The sequence below is a fragment of the Leopardus geoffroyi genome, chromosome E2 (assembly GCF_018350155.1).
Source record: "Leopardus geoffroyi isolate Oge1 chromosome E2, O.geoffroyi_Oge1_pat1.0, whole genome shotgun sequence".
NCBI lineage: Eukaryota > Metazoa > Chordata > Mammalia > Carnivora > Felidae > Leopardus > Leopardus geoffroyi.
Genome location: NC_059335.1, coordinates 7,378,810 through 7,401,384, shown reverse-complemented (window position 1 = coordinate 7,401,384; position 22,575 = coordinate 7,378,810). Strand labels below are relative to the sequence as shown.

The 22,575-nt window shown below is 48.4% G+C and overlaps 1 protein-coding gene across 1 annotated transcript; it reads right to left on the bottom strand.

Annotated features, from left to right (window-relative positions):
- Window positions 1-12,288: 12,288 nt before the first annotated feature.
- KLK5 (kallikrein related peptidase 5) lies at window positions 12,289-20,027 on the bottom strand. Its single transcript, XM_045441687.1, has 6 exons — window positions 19,891-20,027; window positions 19,545-19,629; window positions 17,391-17,661; window positions 16,609-16,865; window positions 16,351-16,484; window positions 12,289-12,784 (listed from the first exon to the last, which is right to left on the bottom strand). The coding sequence occupies exons 2-6, from the start codon at window positions 19,615-19,617 to the stop codon at window positions 12,629-12,631; spliced, it is 891 nt and encodes a 296-aa protein (XP_045297643.1). The 5' UTR covers window positions 19,618-19,629; window positions 19,891-20,027; the 3' UTR covers window positions 12,289-12,628.
- Between the last annotated feature and the right edge of the window lie 2,548 nt (window positions 20,028-22,575).

Genomic DNA, 22,575 nt, shown 5'->3' with positions numbered 1-22,575 from the left:
TTGGCAACACACAGGGTGTGACAGCCCCTGAGGACAGAATGCACAGAATATGTTTGGGACCTTCCTGGACCTCATTCTATTCATCTTTTCATCTGGCCTGATTTATACTCTTTATAATAAAACTGTAATCATAAGTATAGCATGTTCCTGAGTTCTGAGAGTTGGTCTAACAAAATATTGAATCTTAAGGGCTAGTGAGAACCCCCAAATCTGTAGCCAGCTGACCCATCAATCACACCTACGTAATGTAGCCCATTAAAAACTCTGTGTGTCATAGTTTGAGTGAGCATCCCTGGTTGGCAATACTCTTTGGGAATTGTCACACTTTGATGTGTGACAAATAACACATCCCGGAGGATGATGAAAGCTTCACGTTTGGAACCACCTCCCACTTCACTCTACGCATATCTTTTAGTTTCTTTTTTCTTTTTTAATGTTTATTTATTTTTGAGGGAGAGAGAGACACCGTGTGAGTGGGGGAGAAGCAGAGAGGGAAGGAGACACAGGATCTGAAGCAGGCTGCAGGCTGAGCTGTCAGCACAGAGCCCAACGCGGGGCTCAGACCCACCAACCGTGAGATCATGACCTGAGCTGAAGTCGGATGCTTAACCATGCTTAACCTGGGGAGCCACCCAGGCGCCCCTATGCTTGTCTTCTAATTTCTGTCCTTTTGTTATAATAAAACTGCAGTTGTAAGTTTGGCACGTTCCTGAATCCCAGGGTTGTGATTTATGAAGCCTGAGGGAGTCTGTGGGGACTCCAGATTTGTAGCTAGCTGGTCTCAAGGGGGGGAGGCGACCCCGCGGACCCCCAAAATTGCAGCAGGTGTCTGAAACAAGGGCAATCTTGTGAAGAACCGTGTCCTCAGATTTGGTAGTTTGGCACACTTATGGCAATAAAAACACGCAAAAACACAAAGATGTGAATGAGACATGATAAGATGGTTACCCGAGGGCAAAGCTCAGAGGACGAGGAGGAGGGGGAAGAGGGTCTTGGGCACAAGCATAGGCATGACCAAAAACCTCAGTAATCGAGAATAAACACTTTAATGCGACGTTTTAAAAACTCCAAATTAATGCAACAATCTAGGATGAACAAGATACCAAGATTTAAAATAAAGACAGTATGCAGCAGGACTGGGATTAGGTGGAGGCATATGAATCATGCGGTGCAGAGTCAGATCCCTGTGTGGACTTGTCTGCATTCATTTTGACTTTTTAAAATATTGTTTGTCTTGATTTCTGAGGTTTTGCACTACTCCTTAAATTTTGTTCCTGAGGCAAAATACCTCATTTGTCTCTAGTTTTTGGCCCAGAGGAGGAAGGGAATAGGAACAGACAATGGGGGGAAAATTGGTTGAATACAATTATATAAAAAAAACAAGACAGAAGCCTTGATAATAATGTGCCAGCAAATATGCCGTATGATGAACACAGCCTTTTCCACCCTTGGTCTAAATTAAAAGCAAAAAATAAATCATGCTTGATAGAGAATACTGAGTTTGCTCAACAGTCTAAGAGAATTTGACCCACAGATTTGTGGCCCACTTGATTTACTCACCAATGTGTGTGGCTAGGAAGCGTTATTAGGTTTTTTCATCTTTGCAAATTTTTCTTTCTTCCCCTCCTCCTCCTCCTCCTTCCTCTTTTTTTTTTCTTCTCCTTCTTTTTCTTTTCTCCTTCTTCTGCTCCTTCTTCTTGTGAAACAAAAATTGATTATAGATCATTTATTAAAAAAAAAAGGAAACTTTCTATTTTTTCAAGTTCCCCAAGGGGCTCCTCCAACTCAGGCTTCATCTGAGGTATTGGGCAGAATTGTGCTGCCAGATTGGGTGGGAAAGTAGGACACTAACAGAGTCCAGATCATGTCAGCCTCTGAAGGCTCCGGTGACAAGTTTGGGGTTTATTCCAAAAGTAGTGGGAAGCCATCAATGGTGTTTAAGCAGAAAAGGGACTTCAGCCAAGTCTTCCCTTGGTCCCCATTAGTAGAAGTTCTAGCCCCACCATCTAGACCACCTCAGAATCCTACTGTCACCTGAAGGGACACACTTGTTGATTTCCACCCCAAATGCTAGCCCAGGCAGTCCCCAATGCAGGAGGCTTTTTGATGGAGGATTTGCCAAAAAGGATCAACTTCCAGGTAAGGACTTCAGCCTTGACCATTCAGCATGCTGGCTTCCGAAAGCCCCTCCAGGTCTCCTGCCCTGCTTTTGACCACACTACTTGCTCCTCTCTCCTCTTCCCTGTTACCTCTTCTCTTCCACCCCTACTTCCTGGAGACCCACCCTAGCAAGGACCCTCAGATCTTCTTACTAGTGAGCGGAGTGGTCCAGCTTATTCCATCCCCACCACCAAACTCCCCTGAAAGCCCTACTCAGCCTGACAATCCATGCTGCTGACAGCTGCAGAAAAGAAGGTGCCTCCTTCCCTATAAACAATGCCAACCACCCCCCCCGACTCAGTTTTCTGTGGGAGAACAGTTGAGGGACAGAGCAGAGCAAGCACAAAAGCAGAGACCAGTGTAGAGAAGTGAAGAGGGTGTTGGCAGCAGCCCAGTATGTCTGTGTCGGAGTTGGCCGCACATCTTGGAGCCTCCCCTGTCACCCCCACAATTCCCTCCCTTGCTGCTTCTGGTCTGTGGTCTGAGTTACCTCCCACAGGGGCCTCTCTTGACGAGCCAATGGGAAATAACACCCCCACTGCCAGCTCTCTCTGTCCTCTTACCCTGATTGCTTTACTCATCTTCATAACATTTAATGTCGCCATTGAAGTATTATGTGCTTATACATGGTTGTCTTTCTCCTCCTCTAGGGAAAAAAAAAGCTACACAAAAACAGACTTTCTCCAACTTGTTCAGTGCTATGATCTGGGAACCTACAACAGTGCTTGGAACACAGTAGGTGCTCAGTAACTGTTTGTTGAATGAATGAATGAATGTCCAGGAAAGAAAGGACAGCAGCTCCAGCTAAGGTAGTGGCAATGAAAATGGAGAAACTGAGTCACTGCAACTTAACTAGACACATGTCTGATTTCCCCCCATATGTTTATCATGAACATTTTCAAACACATAGCAAAAATAAAAGAGATTTACAGCAAACATCCATATACCCACTACCTAGATTCCACTGTTTATAATTTGCTATCTTTGCTTTGTCACATGTCTGTTGACTTTCCATCCACCCATCCATCCATGCATCTACCCATCCACCCATCCATCCTTCTATCCATCCATCCATCCATCCATCCATCCATCCATCCATCCAAGCATCTATCCATCTTATTTTTGATGCATTCCATAGTAAGTCACAGACATCAGTACACTTCATCTTAAATTCTCAAACACATCTATCATGTACTACAACTCAAACTTCATGTTTCTTTTCTAAGGTAAAATTCATATACAATGAAATGCACAAAAGCTGTACTTTTCTGTGCGTTTTGACCAACATGCACACCAACCCCCATCAAGACACAGAACATACACTATCACCCAGCAAGTTTCTTCACATCAGTTCTGTCTGTCCCAGCCTCCACCCCAAGAGGCAAGCAGGGTTCTGATGTCTCTCCACCATAGAGTAGCTTTGCCTATTCTAGAAATTCCTGTAAATGGAGACGTAAGTGTGTGCTGTTTGTATAAGACTCCTTTCATCTTGAGTCCCCTTGAGCATTTTGTTCCTTGTAATTGCTGAGGCATATCCCATTGTTTGAATACACCACAGTTCATTTATCCCTTCTCCTGTTGATGGACACCTGGGTTGCTTCCAGTTTGGGGCTATTACAAAGAAAGCTGCTGTGAACATTTGTGTAAAAGTCTTTGTGTGGACGTGTGCTTTCACTTCTCATGGAGAAATACCTACCAGTGGGACTGCTAGGCATAGAGTAGATCATGTTCAGTATTGCAAGAAACTGCCCAACCTTTCTCCAAAGTGGTTATGCCATTGTACAATCCCTACATTGTACAGCAACAATGTGTGGGAGTTCTGGTCACTGTACATCTCTGCTACATTTATGAGTTTGGGGGATTTAAAAAATTGTTTTAGCCAACCTGATGGCCATGTGGTAGTGTCTGATTGCAGTTTTGTATTTCTCTTGTGACTAAAGATGTTGAGCATCTTCTCATGTGCTTATTGGCCATTCATACATCTTCTGTTGTAAAGTAGACCTGTGTTTGACTTCTTCCTCTCAAGGGAAGGATTCTGGAGATATTCTAATATCTCTATCTGACCCACAGAGACGATCAACCTTCCTATGTGTAGTGGTTCCCTAGGGCTGCTGTAACAGTGTCCATAGCAGGAGACCAGAACTCCTGGAGGCAGAAGTTCAAAATCAAGCTATTGACAAGGCTGTGCTCTCTCTGGGACTCTGGGTAGAATCTTTTCTTGCCTCTTCTAGCTTCTGACAACGGCTGTCAATCCTTGGAGTTCCTTGGCTTGTAGCTGCATCACCCCAATCTCTGCCTCTGTCTTCACATGACCTTCTCCCCTGTGTGTATGTTTTCACGTTGTCTTCTCTCTTTTTATAAAAGCACCAGTCATATGGGATTAAAGGTCCAACCTACTCCAGTATGACCTCATGTTAACTAATTGCACCTGCAATGACCCAATATCCAAATAAGATTGCACTCTGAGGTCTCCGGGATTAGGACCTTAAAACATATCTTTTTGGAGGACACAGTGTAACACATAATACAGTGGATTGAGTAGTCTGCCCTCTAAGTTATGTCCAGTCTCCATCTTCGAAACAGTGGCACATTCTGAAAACGGGATAACATTTTTTCAGCACCAACTCTGCAGCAGGCATTGTGCATGAGATGCAGTTGTGAGCTTGGTGTTACAGGTAAGAAGTGTGACCTATCCATGGCTCAGAGAGATCAATTAACTTGCCCCAAAATTCCAAAGTTAAGGGGCGCCTGGGTGGCGCAGTCGGTTAAGCGTCCGACTTCAGCCAGGTCACGATCTCGCGGTCCGTGAGTTCGAGCCCCGCGTCAGGCTCTGGGCTGATGGCTCAGAGCCCGGAGCCTGTTTCCGATTCTGTGTCTCCCTCTCTCTCTGCCCCTCCCCCGTTCATGCTCTGTCTCTCCCTGTCCCAAAAAAATAAATAAACGTTGAAAAAAAAATTCCAAAGTTAAGAACCCAGGGGAGCTGGGAAACCAGGACCCAGGGTTGTGGGACTTCACACCCATGGCTTTCCAGGGTCAGGTCTTCCACAGACCTCAAGGTGGCGCCCGGGAGCAAGTTGTGGATTCTCATACCTCGCGTTTAAAATTCCTTCTTCCTGGGTGCTTAGGGGCGCATCTCAAACCCCAAAGTGCACACAAAGCACCAGCGGATCTCGTTAAGATGCAACTCCTGATTCAGTTGGTCTGAGGAAGGGCCAAGAATTTACACTTTCTAACAAGCTCCCTGGAGATGCTGATACGGCACAATGACTCTCTTGGCACCTGTGCTGGCTGGCCAGGGAACTCCAGGACAAGAGTAATAATGGTCATAATAATCACAGAAGCAACTAGTTTTACATGCCTATTCTGCGCCAGGCTCTGTACCCTTGCCTTGACGTGCATTCTCTCCCTTAATGCTCAGAATAGGAAATAGACACAGGTTTGAATCCAGCCTGTCTGTTCTTTATTTTTTTAAAAATTATTTTCATGTTTATTTACTTATTTTGAGAGAGACAGAGCACGAGTAAAGGAGAGGCAGAGAGAGAAGGAGAGAGAATCCCAAGCAGGTTCCACACTGTCAGCGCAGAGTCCGATGCAGGGCTGGATCCTATGAACCACGATGTCGGGACCTGAACCAAAATCAAGAGCCAGATGCTTACCGGACTGAGGCACCCAGGCATCCCCAGCCTGCCTGTTATTTAGCATAGAAGGGATATTTTCCATGGGCGACCCAGGCCAGGATCTGAGAGAACGGAGCCCTGGGTGCTAGGGGTCTAGCTGCAAAGCCAAGGGGTGGGGCGGGGCACTTAGGCATCTGGAAATTGAAGGAGAGTGAGGTTAAGGGTCAGCAAAGGGAATCTGGGATCCCCGACTGCCTCTGTAAAACTCTCAAGGCAGCTATCCTTCCTTCCTTTCTCTCTGTCTGTCCCTATCTTCCTATCTATCTTACTGAGTCCCTCTCTCTATCTCCCTAGGTCCTTCTTCAGAACCTTTTTCTATGGTTCTATTTCACTTTCCCTCTTTCTAAAGTTCCCCAAAGCTCCCTCTCTTTTTGAATCTCTTTACATCTGAATTTGTCTTTAAATCTTCTTTGCTCTGTTTCTGTAAAGCTCAGTGTCTCCGCTTCCTCGCCCCCCCCCCTTTCTTCCTTCTCTCACCCCCTCTCTCTCTCCCTACTGCCTTAGTCGAGACTCCCCAGCTTCGGCTTTGGCAGGGTGCCCCTGCATTTGCTTCTGTTGGCCGGGGCACGGTGTGGTTTCGGGCAAAGGCTCAGGCCTCCCACTCCCTTGATTCATATCCCGGCTCTGTCACGTACCAGCTGCAGAAACTGAGCCAAATTCTCCCAACCTGACTGCCCCTCACTGACTTTTTGAGGGCCTCCCTCCTGAGGCTGCTGTCATAACTGGGAGAGACGAGGCATGCAATGAATGCAGCGAGGTGTCAGGCACTCGATACATGGTTGCTGTTGTCATCATCATTATGATTACTAATAAAAGGTAACCCACAGCCAGCCTCTCTGTAGCTAACAATTAGATGCTTATCTGGTGTGTGGAATGCATGGGGAAGATCCTCCCACCAACAAAATTGGGGCCACTCCCTGACCTCGGTTTTTAGCCAGGGTCAACCATCCCAAGAGCGAGGGCACCGGGTGGAGGACGCACCAACTTTCCAAGCCACACCCGATGACAGTTTGGGGCCTCAGTCACAGCCTCTCCGAGGAGGTCCTGAGCCAAGTCTGTGCATTTCGGGGGAGTGCAGAATCAAGCAAGAATCAGCCACAGTTGGGTTAGCGTCTGATTTAACAATTCAAGGATACCGAATACTATCAAAAGATGGCCACAGTGAACGGGGACACACAAAATGCACACAACTTTCCCAGCCCCACAGAGGGGCTCAGCCTCAGGACACTATCTATGCAAGGTGTGGCTTAACAATTTAACAAGCTAATTTTTTACTCCCTTTAGACCTTAGGGGCAGAGGTTCAATGTCAAATGCATCATTATCATCACTGGTTTGTACAGAATCCTTCTCTTGCCCCCCCCCCCCCTCCTTCCATCCCTCCCTTCTCTTCTCTCTTCCCACCCTCCCTCGGTCTTACAAAATGTGTAGTGTGGTTCTTATGGGCCTGTAATTTTAACTTATGTTATTGGCATATAGATTATATATATCATTCTATTCTAATTCACTTTTCAAATAGCATTTTTAAAAAAATTTTTAATGTTTATTTATTTTTGAGACAGAGAGAGACAGAGCAGGAGCAGGGGAGGGGCAGAGAGAGAGGGAGACACAGAATCTGAAGCAGGCTCCAGGCTCTGAGCTGTCAGCACAGAGCCCAACGCCGGGCTCGAATTCATGGACCATGAGATCATGACCTGAGCTGAAGTTGGATGCCTAACCGACTGAACCACCCAGGTGCCCCTCAAACAGCATTTTGTTTTAAAGACCCGACCATGTTGCCGTGTTCACACATCTGCCCCATTGCATCGAACTCCATGATGGGCATCCACACATTTACTCAACCATCCCCCTAGGGATGGACACGCAGTGGCTGCCAACTCCCAGCCACCACAAAGAACACTGCAAGGCACATCCTTGTACGTGACCCCTTGTGGGTGTGGAAGAATTTCTTTGGGATGTATAGCCAGGAGAGAAATTGCTGAGTCATGGGGTATGTATATACTTAATTAAATGAAATAGTGCCAGATCCTTCCTCAGAGCTGAAGGCCCCACACTTACCCTGGTAGCACTTGAACATCCCAGGATGCCTGTACATCCCTGACAACACTGAACACTGCCCATCCTTCTAATTTTCTCTAGTCTAATTGGTGTAAAATTGTAGCTCACTGCTGTTGAAATTTACATTTCTCTGATAATAAATGAGTTTGAACATCTCCTCTTATGCATGTCAGCTTTTAGATTCTGCTTCTGCAAATTGCCTGTTCATAAGTTTTACCCATTTTCCCATAAGGGTGCCCATCCCTTTTCTTAATTCACAAGTGCTTCTTGCATATTATAGGTGTTAGTCCCTTGTACATCGTGAATATTGCAAATGACCTCTCCCATTCTTTTATTTTGTAATTTTTTATTTTTTAAAATATTTATTCATTTTTGAGAGACAGAGAAAGACAGAGTGTGAACAGGGGAGGGGCAGAGAGAGAGGGAGACACAGAATCTGAAGCAGGCTCCAGGCTCTGAGCCATCAGCACAGAGCCTGACATGGGGCTCGAACTCACGAACCACAAGATCATGATCTGAGCCGAAGTTGGATGCTTAACCGACTGAGCCACCCAGGCACCCCAACCTCTCCCATTCTGATAAATGTTTTAATGGCCCATTTTAGTCTACTTTTAATTTTGACATAATGAGACTAATCGATGTTCCGTTCTATGATCTGTACTTTCCAAGTCTTAAGAAGTTGTTCTTTGTCACAAAGATTTGAAGATAATCTCCTTGGTTTTCTTCTGTTTGCTTTGTAAGTGTATCTTTCACATATTGGCCTTTAATACATCTTGAGTCTACCTTTGTGTGTGGTGTTAGATAGATATCTAAGTATATTTTTCTCCACACATTAAGCCAGTTTTCCTGACACTATTTACTATGCTTACCATCTTCCTCCCATTAATTTGGATTGCTATTTTACCATATTTTATAACTCCCCATATAGTATATAATATATTGAGTTCTGAACTCTCTCTTCTGTCTCACTGAGCCATTTGTCTACTCCTGCACTCACTAACACTACACCTTTTTAATTTAATTATTTTAAACACTACACTTGAAAAACTACGTTATTTTATTTTTGCAGCCTGTCTTAATATCTGGTAGGGCAAGAAGCTTATTTCTTGCACCACCACAGCCCTATTCTCCTTACCACTTACATCACCATGCAGGAAATACACTGGTCCTCTCCACCCTTGACAGGAGCCATTTGCAGACATCTGTTCCCTCCTGATTCTGGAGCCAGGCTTCACACTGAAAAAGGCACATCCTCATTCAGGAAGAGAGAGTTGATCCTGCCCAGGAAAATCTGCGCAATGTCTTAAGCTCAGGTTTTGTTCCTAGAAACTTCATTTCTCCCATCAACTCCTCTGTATCAGCATACCTAACACCAACTAGAGTAGCACAGCTGCTGGAGGTTCTGTCCTCTCTTGTTTCGAGTTTGGATGTTGGGAGTGTGCGCCTGGAGCAGAGGCTTACGCAAGTCACCAAGAGTGCAGGCTTCTTTTTGCTTCTTGCAGTCGTCTTTATCCCGTGGCTTTTATCCTTGTGGTGCCAAGTGGCTGATCCATCTCTGGGCATCCCCATTCTTGCTGGGAAGGGGATAGGTTCCAAACGTAACACCCACCCTTTTATCAGCAAAACAAAAACTTCCCAGGGAAATCCACCCACTGGGTTTCAGCTTACATCTTGTGCTTAAAACTGGATCACCTGGCCACCCACATGCAGGGAGAACATCTTTATCCGGATTACGTGCCACCCTGAGTAATAGTTGGGTTTGTGTGGTAATCCAACAACTACATCTCAATTTTGCCCAGGCTGCCCTGTGCTGAGTCAGACAAGATCACAACACATCAATCTCTGCCTCCGGGCCCACACACCTCCCTTCTGATCTCCTGCTCAACCTTGAGTCTAAACCTGACCCGGAATGCTTCCAGGCTGTGCCATCAGGAGAACGAAGCATGGGGACAGGGTAGGGGGTGGGGGGAGTCAAGCACAGTGCTTCTCCTAAACTTTTCACCATAGCTTTGGCAGGTGTTAGATCAGCGTATTGCCTTTAAAAGTGTTGAAGAGAGGTGCCTGGGTGGCTCAGTCGGTTGAGTGTGCGACTTCGGCTCAGGCCATGATTTCACCCTTCATGAGTTCAAGCCCCGCATGGGGCTGTATGCTGACAGCTCGGAGCCTGGAGCCTGCAGCCTGCTTCAGATTCTGTGTCTCCCTCTCTCTCTCTGTCCCTCCCCCACTCACACTGTGTCTCTCTTTCTCTTAAAAAAAATAAACATTAAAAAATCTGTTAAACCGTTGAAAAAACTAGAAACTACCCGATGTCCATTTATAGTAAAAAGGGTAAATAAATTGGAGTACATTTACACAAAAGTAAACAGTGCCATAATGAAGAGACATCCACAACTATAGACAAAAATCTGGGTGAACCACACACAAATATAAGACTGAGCAAAACAAGCCAAACACAAGACAATGCACTGTGTGATTTTATTTATATGCATCTATTATATTTCCATAAATCTATAAAAATACATTTCTATTTATTCATACAAAGTTTGTAAGTGGGCAAAACCAATGGATGGTGATAAAAGTCAGGAGGTCACTGCACTTGGCAAAGGGTAGTGACTGCAAGGGGGCCCCTAGATCTTCTGGGGGAGCTGGTCGTATCCCGCTTCTCCATCTTGGTGCTGGTTACAAGGCTGTCTTCTGTTTTGTGAAAATTCATCGAGTTTATAATACTCATGAAAAGGGCACACTTCTGTTTGTACATTATCCTTCAACGAAAAGTTAATTTTAAAATATTGCTAAAAGGACGCCTAAAAGAGACACGCTTGGCTGTTTACCTACCATCCGTGTTTCTCTTCTTCTTTGATAGGAGAATCTTCATTTGATTCAGGGAGCAGCTCCTTTCCTCAAGCCTCCACTACTCAGGGGACATTCTGGGCTCAGTCTCGGAAAATGAATCCTGATTGGTGCAAATCAACCATGTTAATCCATTTCCTCTAGCCTGCGATTGGTTTAGGAAAGGGCATGTGACCCAATTTTGACCAATAAGAATGAAGGGAATTCTGCTGGGGCAGTTTCTGGGGCAGTGTTACCCTTCTCTGAAAGATACTCTCTGGGGGCCCGTGGTGGCTCATTTGGTTAAGTGCTTGACTTCAGCTCAGGCCATGATCTCACACTCCATGAGTTCAAGTCCCGTGTCGGGCTCTGTGTTGACAGCTCAGAGCCTGGAGCCTGCTTCACCTTCTGTGTCTCCCTTTCTCTCTCTGCCCCTCCCCTGCTCATGCCCTGTCTCTCTTTCAAAAATAATCATTAGGGGCGCCTGGGTGGCTCAGTCGGTTAAGCGGCCGACTTCGGCTCAGGTCATGATCTCACGGTCCGTGAGTTCGAGCCCCGCGTCGGGCTCTGTGCTGACAGCTCAGAGCCTGGATCCTGTTTCAGATTCTGTGTCTCCCTCTCTCCGACCCTCCCCCGTTCATGCTCTGTCTCTCTCTGTCTCAAAAATAAATAAACGTTAAAAAAAAATTAAAAAAAAATCATTAAAAAAAAATAAAAGACACTCGCTGCTGTCATTGATCTTGAGGAACCACACACCAAGGAGAACCAAGAGAAGCAAAGAGAGGTGGAACTGGAGCCCTGACAGCCCTTACCTGGATTTCTTGGTATGCAAAGTTAAAACCTAACTATTCAAGGCACTTAGAATTTTTTCCTGTTGCCAAGAGCAGATCGACCAACAGCATCATTTTGGAAAAGATACTCAAGATTGCCCCTCAGCTAGCATTCTGCTCTGTTCTACATTTTGCCCCCTAACATCCCAACTTTGAGTTATCTCTGTCACCTGCAATTATGTCAGTATTATTTGTCCGTATTTTGCACCATGGCACCCATCGTATGCTTGCTTACAGAGAGCGGTTGGACTGTCACCTACATTCTTAGGCTCCTCTCCCTTTCCCTCATCTTCAGAACCATCTTGTAGCATCTTCTAATCTCTCACTCTGACTGCCCCCCCCCCCCCCCGCTGACAACTCCTTCTTATAAGGACCCTCCTAACACTCCTCTTTCCCTGTACTCTGTGCTCATTCTATTCATATCACTTACATGCTTATTATAGTACATAATTTGTCTATCTCTTTACTATCTGTCTTCCCCTGTGAAAATGGGAGCTCCGTGAGGCAGGAAGTTGCTCTCTGTTTTGCCTGTTGTGGAATCTCAGCGTCTGGAAGCTTCCTGGCACAAAATACCCACTCGAACAGCATGTGTGAAGAAAACGCAGAGCGGCTTGAGCAGATCTCTGCTTCTTGCAACTGAAATAACCCAATAGAGCAAACACAGTGGCGTGGACAGGAGAAGTGACTTGTTCCTGGCTGCCCGGTCATTCAGTGAGTGCGGGACACCACACAAGAGTCCACTTCTCCTCAGATGCTTTATTTCTGGGACCAGATTTGGGTCACAGCTGCAGAGCAGGGACTGCCTCTGGGTCTGAGGAAGGAAGCACCAGGGAGACTGAGGTGCAGCCCTCACATTGGTCATTCTGGGAACTGTCTCTAGGACCTGAATGGAGAGACAGCATCAGCCCACTGTTGGGGAAGGGGGGACCCTGATTCCAGGAGACTTGGAGGGGCTGGAGGGATTGAGATTGCTAATCCCTGTTAGGGAACAGGGGTCTGGAGGGAGTGTCATGGTCCCTGCAAGAGTGAGGACCGCAGAGGATGGGGCACACCAGAATGCCCAGTCCTGGGATGCCTCATGAGTTGGACTGGATGGTGTCCTGGATCCACTTGGTGAATTGGCAGAGGTTGGTGTAGACGCCGGGTCTGTTGGGCTGGGCACAGGGAAAGTCTCCCCAGGACACGAGGCCCTGTAGGGAGCCATTGCAAACCACAGGCCCCCCAGAATCACCCTGTGGAGGAGAAAGGTGCTCACAGAGAGGCAGAGATGTGGAGAGGTGGAGAGAGGGAGACACACAGGTGAAGAAAGGCCAGGGTGGCAAGAGATAGAGACACAGAGGCGGAAAAAGTAGAGAGGTGACGGAGACGTAGGTGAGAGAGAGGGAAGGAGAGAGGGGGAGAGAATGTTAACGTATCGCTGTAAATCCAAACCTTAGAAGTTCTGTTTGCCCCTCTCTACCCAACCCCCACCTGTGTCGCCCTCACTGGGTCTCCCTGTCCCTATTTCTGTTTCTCTTTTCCAGCTTTCGATCATTGTATTTCTCCTACTGGACATGCCTTCCTTTCCCTTCCTCACTCTTCGCCTGCCCTTGCAGCAATCCCTCACCTTTGCAGAGAGGCAGTTCTCAGCCCTCGGATGAGGCTTTCTCATCCTGGGCACCACTGACGTCGGGGCCAGGTCATTCTTTGCTGTGGTGACCATCCTGTGCATTATAAGGTGTTCAGCAGCATCCGTGACCTCTGCGCTAGATGCCAGTAACCCCCTTCCTCCCCAGGGGACAGCTGTGACAACCAAAAATATGAACAAGCACTGCCATGTGTCCCCTGGGGTGGGTCTGGGGGTAGGTTGAGAACCACTTCCGTGGCTTGCCTGTGTTTAACTCCCCACAGCTCCAGCAATTCCTCTCCTATAATAATACCACTCTCTACTGTCATTTTTTATGAGTGCTTGTGCAAGATACTGGTATCCAGTATAAAGAAATCCAGAGCCTGGCTTCTTTCTTTGTTAGCACGGTTTCAAGGCAAAAGGGCCTGGCTGCCTGTGAACCTCTAACTTTCAACTTTCTTGCAGATTAATTGTTTTCATTGTATGTTGCTTAATATCCCTGCAGAGTTTCCTTTGAGAGGCAGTTAGTTCACTGCTCTGAGCTTGCTTCCTCCTCTGTAAAACAGAGCTATCAATAATGGCTAAGTGAGTTAATGAGCTCATCGATGTACATAAACGACATAAAGCGGGGGTCTGAGATTAGCTGCTATTATTATGATAGTATTAGTGTTGTTACTTTTTGCTCCCAGGGGCCACACCCTGACCACACGCTGGTATGAAAAGCTATTTGAGGTCTGCAGAATGAAAAACAAAGTGCTAAACGGGGCTCCAGAAAAGCTACAGTGATTTTAAATGCTGACCTGTGGATTAGATGTGTTTTCTTCTGATAAAAATCCCTCTCTCTCTCCAGATACGTGTTTCCATGTTACATGGGGACAGAGATGATGTTGGGAAGTTGCTGCAATTGTCAGGTTTGTAAAATTCTTTTTGTGTGTGGAGGGGTGGGGGGCTGGGAGGGGGTTGCCCATCAGAATGGGATGATGTGCTTACTAATTGCCAGTGTTACTGAAGTGTACCTCCTGCTGGCAGGGAACACCTGAATTTATATCCCTCTAGAACAGTTGAGGGCCTGAATACAGGGAAGGGTCCTGATCCCTGCAACAGTATAATTTTAATTTCTGTCATCCTCAAAGGATAGAGCTTCCATGAGGACATAAAGAAGTTCTGTATTGGGGATCAAGGAGTATTTGTTGAATATTTGCCCCCACCCATCTCTCCAGGCTCAACTCCTACTGCACCCTCCCTCAGTCTCCCAAACGTTCTGTTTTTTTCTGTCCTTTGAATCAGCCAGACCCTTCCCTGCTGCAGGACCTTTGCACATGCTTTTCTTACCCTTAGCCTTTGCAAGACTGACTCCTTCGTGTCATTCAGCCTCTACCCAACTCTTCGAGGAGGCCCTCCTAACCATTCTTTTATAAGTAAATATATATATATATATATATATATATATATATATATATATATATTGGGGCACATGGGTGGCTCAGCCGGCTAAGTGTCCGACTCTTGATTTCTGTTCAGGTCATCATCTCACAGTGGTTTGTGAGATCGAGCCCCCGCACTGGGCTTGGTGCTGACAGTGCAGAGCCTGTTTGGATTCTCTCTCTGCCTCTCTCTCTCTCTCTCCCTCAAAATGAAGAAATAATAAATAAACATTAAAAAATTTTAAAAATATATTTATTTAAGTAATCTCTACACCCAGTGTGGGGCTTGAACTCACAACCCCCAGATCAAGAGTCTCATGCTCTTCCAACTGAGCCAGCCAGATGCTCCCCAAACACCCTTTTGAATATTGTCCCGCATCACTTGCTATCATAAAACTATGTTTTATAATTCTCTGAAATTACCCTAGTTATGCAGCTTCTTGACCATTGGGGCTTAAAAACAATTTTATTTTTTATTTTATTTTAAGCAATTTCTATGCCCAATGTGGGGCTTGAACTCACGACCCTGAGATCAAGAGTCACATGCTGTACCAGCTGAGCCAGCCAGGTGCCCAACCATTGGAGGCTTTTTTTTTCTTTTTAACCTTTTCTGCCCTCCAACAAACTTCCAACAAGTTTGCAATCAAGCCTCTGTATTAAATATTCTCTTTTTTCAAATACCTAGCGAAAGTTTTTGTTTTCCTTCCTCAAGGCAGTTTACTAGCATTTGTCAGGAAACTTTCATACTACAGATTTTGTGGGGAGAAGATATGTAACTGTCATCTGCCTGAAATTTGCCAAAACAAATAGACAAAACTAGTGTCTATTATGTGAAGGGTGCCCCCTTAGATGTGATATCTGCAGTGCACAACCTGCCTAACCATACAAAGCAGACTTGATCTCTCCCTCTAGACCAGTGAGTGCTGTCTAATATGGTAGCTCTTTCTGTCCCTCCCATGTGCTCTTTTTCTCTCTCTCTCAAAATAGAAATAAACTTTTTAAAAAAGAATGTAAAAAATCTCATTTACAAATGTTTTATATTTTCTACATTTTTAAATCATGGTGCTTGGGATACATGGGGTTAAATAGAATTTATTATTAAAATAGCTAACTTTACCTGTTTCTTTTTATTTTTATTTATTTATTCTTTTTTTCAACGTTTATTTATTTTTGGGACAGAGAGAGACAGAGCATGAACGGGGGAGGGGCAGAGAGAGAGAGGGAGACACAGAATCGGAAACAGGCTCCAGGCTCTGAGCCATCAGCCCAGAGCCTGACGCGGGGCTCGAACTCACAGACCGCGAGATCGTGACCTGGCTGAAGTCGGACGCTTAACCGACTGCGCCACCCAGGCGCCCCTACCTGTTTCTTTTTAAAATGTAGCCACTATAGGGGCACCTGGGTGGCGCAGTGGGTTAAGCATCCGACTTCAGCTCAGGTCATGATCTCACGGTTCGTGGGTTTGAGCCCTGTGTCAGGCTCTGCACTGACAGCTCAGAGCCTGGAGCCTGCTCTGGATTCTGTGTCTCCCTTTCTCTCTCTCTGTCTCTCTGCCCCCTCCCCTGCTCATTCTCTGTCTCTGTCTCTCAAAAATAAATGTTAAAAAATAATAAATAAAATGCACCTACTAGAAAATTTAAAATTACATGTATGACTCACATATTTCTACTGGACAGGGCTGGGTTCCCAGCACTTAGCAAGGTTTCAGGTTACAGAGTTGGCACTTGCTGTGTATTTGCTGAGCAAATGCAGAAGTCTCAAGCCTTACCTGGCAGGAGTCTCTGCCAGCCTTGTCACCAGCACAGAACATTGTGGAATCTATCTGTCTTGGATAGGCCTCCTTGCACCTGTCGATACTTAGCACGGTGATGTTCAAGCACTGGAGGACCTTGGGGAATTTAACTGTCAGAGACACACAGAGTAGGGCCACAGTGAGCAGTGAGGAAGACGGGGAGGGGCAGTGCTCAGAGGCAGAGAGGGGGAGAAGGCAGGCAGGGGTGGGATCAAGAGGGGCCTGGACACTCACTGCTGGGGCTGCTGGTTGTTCCCCAGCCAGATACCAAGCATCTGGTTCCAGCAGACGGACACCGGGAGGAGATGTTGATGGGCTTAACATACTGAGTTTCACGGATTCTTCTGTTCAGTTTGATGAGCATGAGGTCATTGGAGTGGCCGGGATGGGAGTAGCCAGGATGGGGGATGGTTTTGATCCCCTGGAACAGCTGCTGCCCAGATTCATAAACGGGTGACAGGGAATGGTGGCCGAGACGGATTCTGAAAAATCTAAGGAAGGTGGTGCAGATTACCAACAACCCCGAACCCTATGCTTTTATCCAGTTTCAAGCACATCCCAAGTCTAGTCCCATCCCCGACTCCACCCATCCCATCCCCAACCTGAATCCTTTCTGCACACAGAAACCACCACATGTGCATCCCCAACACGATCTAACCACCCCAACCTCAAACCCAACCGCCTCCAAAACTCCCCATAACTCTAATCCCAACCCTACCCTCAGCCCCATCCCAACCCCAGGTATCTGCGCCCCACCCCCTCCCAAACTCTAAAGCCACTCTGAATCACATCTCCATTCCCAACCACTCAGCATATGCAACCCACCCCAAACGCAACGCACGCCCAACTCCCACCCCTGCCACGATCCTTTCTGCAGCCTCAGCCCTCTGCACCCCATCTCCATCCTTAATCCCATCTCAACTGTACCCCTTCGTCATCCCCGCCGGACCCTCATCTCCATGCCCCCACCCCTGCCCCCTGCCCTGTCCAGTCCTGCTCTTGGAGCCCCACTCAACTGCTTCCGGCAGTGGGCGGCTGTGAGCAGCCACTGCGGATGCACCAGCACGGCCCCACAGTAGAGCTGGTTGGGATGCATCAACAGTGCACCCTGCCAAGGCTGGCCGAGCTTCTCGCAGTCGGTCCCGTTCACGATGCGGCTGCTGCTGCCTTCGTCTGCCCTGGTGTCCTCCTGGGCCCCAGCTCCAAGGTCCCGCGTGCTCCCAGAGGGCTGCGTGTCGGCGTCAGAGGGGTTGTCGCAAGAGGTAACATCGTTTGCAAGAACTGGCTCTAGGGGCAGAAAATGGGCGGGGTTTGGGGACGGGGCGGGGCTTGGGCGCAGGGGGTGGGTCTTTGAGCCAAGAGGCGGGGCCAGCCAGAGGTCGTCTGACTTCCGAAGGGCCCTTACACTGAGGGGCGGGCCCGGGGCTTTAGGGGCGAAGGCTGGAGTCCAAGGGTGAAATCTCTGATGAGGGGCAAGGCTTAGAACTCAAGGACAGAGTCCAGGATCAGGTGGTTTGCTGGACTCTGACGGCACCTCAAGATTCCTGGGAGTGGCTAGAGCTTAGTGGGCGGGGCCAGGGAGGGTCAAGTTGGACCACCCCAGAGGCCGAGCCAAGGCTCAGCGGGTGGAGCCTGGGGAATGGACCGGTGACCAGGGCTTTAAGGGTAAGACCTGGGCTCAGGAAGTGGGGTCAGGCCTGGAGGGGGCAGCTGGAGAGGCCAGGGTCTCTTAAAGAGCCCTGACTTGGGCGAGGAGGTAGGGGCTGGGCTCTAAGAGCTGCAGACAGGACCGGAAGTGGAACCTGGCCAAAAGGAGGGAGAGCCATCCAGGTGGGGCCTGGCTTGCGCCGCCCAAGGGGACCCTGACTGTGGATAAAGCCTGGACTAGCAGCGCGGTTGAGGAAAGGGGGCAGAGTCAGAGCCCCTGGGCGGAGCGAGAGTTGGGGGAGCAGAACCAGGAAAGTGCTCAGCTAGAGGGGCCGGGTGGTGGCAGAGAGCGGGCCTGATTTTTTGCCTTCTCCAACACGAACGTACCTCCTGAATCCTCCTGCCAATACCGTCCCCCCTACAGACAGACACGGATACCTCACTCCATCGCCAGTCCCCCATAGTCCGTTTAGTTGTTCACATTCTTGCCGATGACCCAGAGATGCCAGACACTGGTGCCGCCTTCATTTATGCACACACTCCAAGAAACATGCGCACAACGGCTGTCACCAATAGGCACACACACACACACACACACACAGACACGCGTGGTCTCCCCCGGGATGGCTACAGGCACAGTTCCGTCTCATGGTACACACACTTCCCAGGTACACGCACTCGGTGAACGCCTCACGAGACCTCATGCACCCACCCAGTGTCTCAGTGTTACGAATGCACGTATACATCTATGTAGAGACCACCACATGCACTTCTGCCCACAGGCACGTTGGCCTGGTGAAAATATCACACTCAGTAAACCCAGCGTGGGACAGTGCAAGTGACCTGGCATCAGCCACCCGCACACAGCCACTGCCTCCTAGTGACAGCCACTTCTATTGAGGCAGGAATGGAAACTCCACCCACACAGCTGTGCCGTCACACAGCCCCCCATAAACACACAGTCACAAACACGCACACATAGAACCCCAAGCCGTCACACAACCCAAATATAGCCACCCGTATTCTTGCACTCAGCCACAATCACACGATCACAGACGGCTATCTGCAAGTACCTGGCCACACATTGTCATGGTAACAAGCACGTTTGTTACCTGCAATCTGGTGACACAGGGACAAGAGCCCCAGATCCCTGCAGTCATACACAGTCACACACGTAACGTGCGTACAAGCACCCGCACAGACACTGAGCCACACGTGATCCTATATGCACACACACCCGGTCACACAGACGCACACACACAGCCTCCAGGGTAATGTACCTGTCACAGGCAGTCACTTGATATGGGAAAAGGTCCCCTCCCCACCCCCCCACCCCCCCCATACACACGGTGACAGGCACACAGCCACACATAATCACAAATACGGACACCGACTCCTAGTCACCCAGTCCTGGAGCCATACCCACCGAGTCTCCCTGGGACAAACACTCCAATGTCACTCAGAGAGTCCCCCACAGCCCCACCCACAGTTTGCCAACAGGCACACACAGGGGTTCTGGTTACCTCTCACCCCGAGAATCAGAGCTGTGATCAGGGCACCGACCATCCACGTCCTGGGGGGTCCTGCTGTAGCCATGGCCACTTGGACCTGGTGGGAAGGACAGAGGGCAGGGTGGCCCAGGTGATTCTGGGAGCCCTTACCTCACGTCCCTTCCTTCCCTGTCCCATTTCCCAGGGCAGAGACATTGGACATTGCCTTCCAATCCCCCAAGAGCTACAGACTTCAGAGGGCAGACATCCAGGCCTCTCCAGTTGGGCAAGGAGGGAGGATAGAGAGAGTGGGGGTGCATCCAAGCCCAGAGCCAGAGGCAGACACCTCTCCCTCCCAGTGGTCTTCCCCAGGCCTCACCTGCCAAGCGAGCGTCCCCCCTGGTAGGGGGTGGGGAACCGGCTCCCAGCTCAGCCACAGACTTCTCAGGCCTGCGCCCGTCCTTCCGCGCCTCCTCCTGGGCTCCGGGCACCCGGCCTGGGTTATAACCACCCACTGATCCCCGGGGCGCATTCCCAGGTAGTGAGGCGCCCCGTCAAGCCTCAGCAATCACTCCTCCTGCCTGCCCCCCACCTCCACCTCCAGAGCACCCCCCCCACCCAGTCCCAAAGGCCACTCCCTAATTCCCTGGCCCGGGGGATGGGGAGGGGTCTCCGCGGGGCTGGGCCACCTCGACCTGCAGCCCCTGCCCCCCAGCCTCGCATTCGTGCTTCTGACCTGCTCTGGGCGCTCTTCTTGGCGCCAGGATTTTTCTTTATTTTCCATGCCTTATACTCCTTCCGCTTCTCTCTGTCCCCGCCTTATAGCCTTCCCACCCGTGTCTCTGTTTTTCTGTTTTTGTTTTTTTTTCCAAACTCTCACAGCCTTCTTTCTCTGTTTTTGCGTCCCTCTAAATCTTTCTGAGAATCTCTCAATATAAAGCGTCCACCAAGTATCTGTTTTTGGGTGTCTCCCCCCATCACACATCCCGTCCCCCGCGGCCACCTCACATCCCCCCCCACCTTAGGATTCCCGTGTCTCTGTGTGCCTCGGGGTCTGTCTCTCAGCCCCCCCCTCCCCCCGCCTTTTTCTGTGTCTCTAACCCTTGCACTTTATCCGCCTCTGAGGTTCTCTCTCTATTTAATGGTTCTGATATTTATTTATTTTGGGGGGGGGGCGGAGAGAGAGAAAATCCCAAACAGGCTCCACACTCAGCTTGGAGCCAGACTCAGGGCTCAGTCTCAGGACTGTGAGATGGTGACCTGAGCTGAAATCAAGAGTCAGATGCTTCACGGACTGAGCCGTCTGGGCGCCCCTAGACTTCTCATCTTATTTTCCTTTACTTCTCTTTTGCTTTTTTTTTTTTTTTTTTTTTTTTACAGCTTTGAGGTATAACCGGAGTACAATAAACTGCGTATATTTAACGTGTACGATTTGATGAGTACGATTAGATGAGTTTTGACATACATACACCCAACCATCACCCCAGACAGTGAGCAAAGCCATCACCCCCCTAAGTTTCCTCCTATCCCTTTACGTGCCTGTGATTCTCAGTCTCTGTCTCTCTATACCTCAGGGTCTCTCTTTGCATCCTTCCTTCTCTAATACCTCTCTTTCCTCGGTGATTCTATCCTTCTTCATCTCCCTGTTTCTGTCTCTGCGTGTACATCATTCTGTCCCTCTGTCTCTGTCTGTCCCTCACTGGCTCTGAGTATCTGTATCTCTGTGTCTTTCTGTCCCTCAGCCTCCCTCGCCTTGTATTTTGGAAGCCACTTTGCTAAGGGATCCCTCACCCTTCCTCCTGTCCCTCACCCTGAGGCGGGAGCCACAGGGCAGAAAGGGGCAGGGATCTAGTCCGGTGGGGGGGAGGGCGCCCCCCCCCGCCCCCCGCCCCCCGCAGAGGCTTTGACTGGGCTGGCACAGCCAGGCGTGGGTGAGAGGGTTGGGCAGGGCCACCTGTTGATGGGGAAAGAGGCCAGAATAAGGGGTGGGTGGCTCTTGGCCCTGTCGGAAATGGGGCACTGGGTGGGGAGCCCAAAAAGTGGTTTCTCTATCACCAGTCCTGGGTCATCTGGGCTTGCCTTTCCTGATCTTTTCTCCATTTGGTCTCTTCTTTCTGTCTGGCCCCAGCTCTCTGCATCTGTCTCTAACAGGGTCTCCAAGTCTGACGCACTGGGATGTAAGAGCCCCTTACTCACTCGACAGCTCCTTACGGGGTACCAGACTGAGGTGAAAAAAACCAGACAAGGACCCCGGGAGATGATCCCTTTGGAACTCACATTCCTTGAGGGTAAAACCGAACTGCACTGCTCGCGTCTGTAAGCCTGCACCTGTCTCCAAGGTTTTAGAGACCTTGAGGTTGCTTTCCGTGTGTAGGGGAAAAGAAACTATTCTGAGGTTTATCTTGATTATAATTTATATTGCATATATTAAAGTGACAATTCCAGCGACCCAGTCACTTCTTTACTTAATCTTTCAATGCTGGCTTATAGCCCTTTCAATTCTAGATCTGTCTTTTTTTTTTTTTATTCTAGGTGGTTCTTTACAATAATGTTTGGTCTCATTTACAAACTAAGCCAATCAAGTATCTTCAAACATTTTAAACTACATTTCTAAAACCAACACATTCAATCTCTTCCGGAAGCCCTTCAGATTTTGGACATGCATTTAAGCGAATTTACACACCTGTGCACATCACACTTGTGCATAGGATCAACGTTATAGTCTTTCCAATCTCCCAACACTGGACGTAAATTTGGTATGACTCCAACTTAGCACATAGGCTTGCTGTGGAGATTAAGTGAGTGAATACACAAAGTCCGTAGACCAGTGCCTGGCATGTGCTAAGGAAGTGTTTATTATTAGTCGTATCCATTAAAGAAGATAATTCTTGGGATGCCTGGGTGGCTCAGTCAGTTAAGCGTCCAGCTCTTGATTTCAGCGGATTTCTCACGGTTTGAGAGATCGACCCCCACGTCAGGCTTTGCACTGAGTGTGGAACCTGCTTGACATTTCTTCCTCCCTCTCTGCCCCTCCCCTGCTTGCGCTCTCTGTCTCAAAATAAAT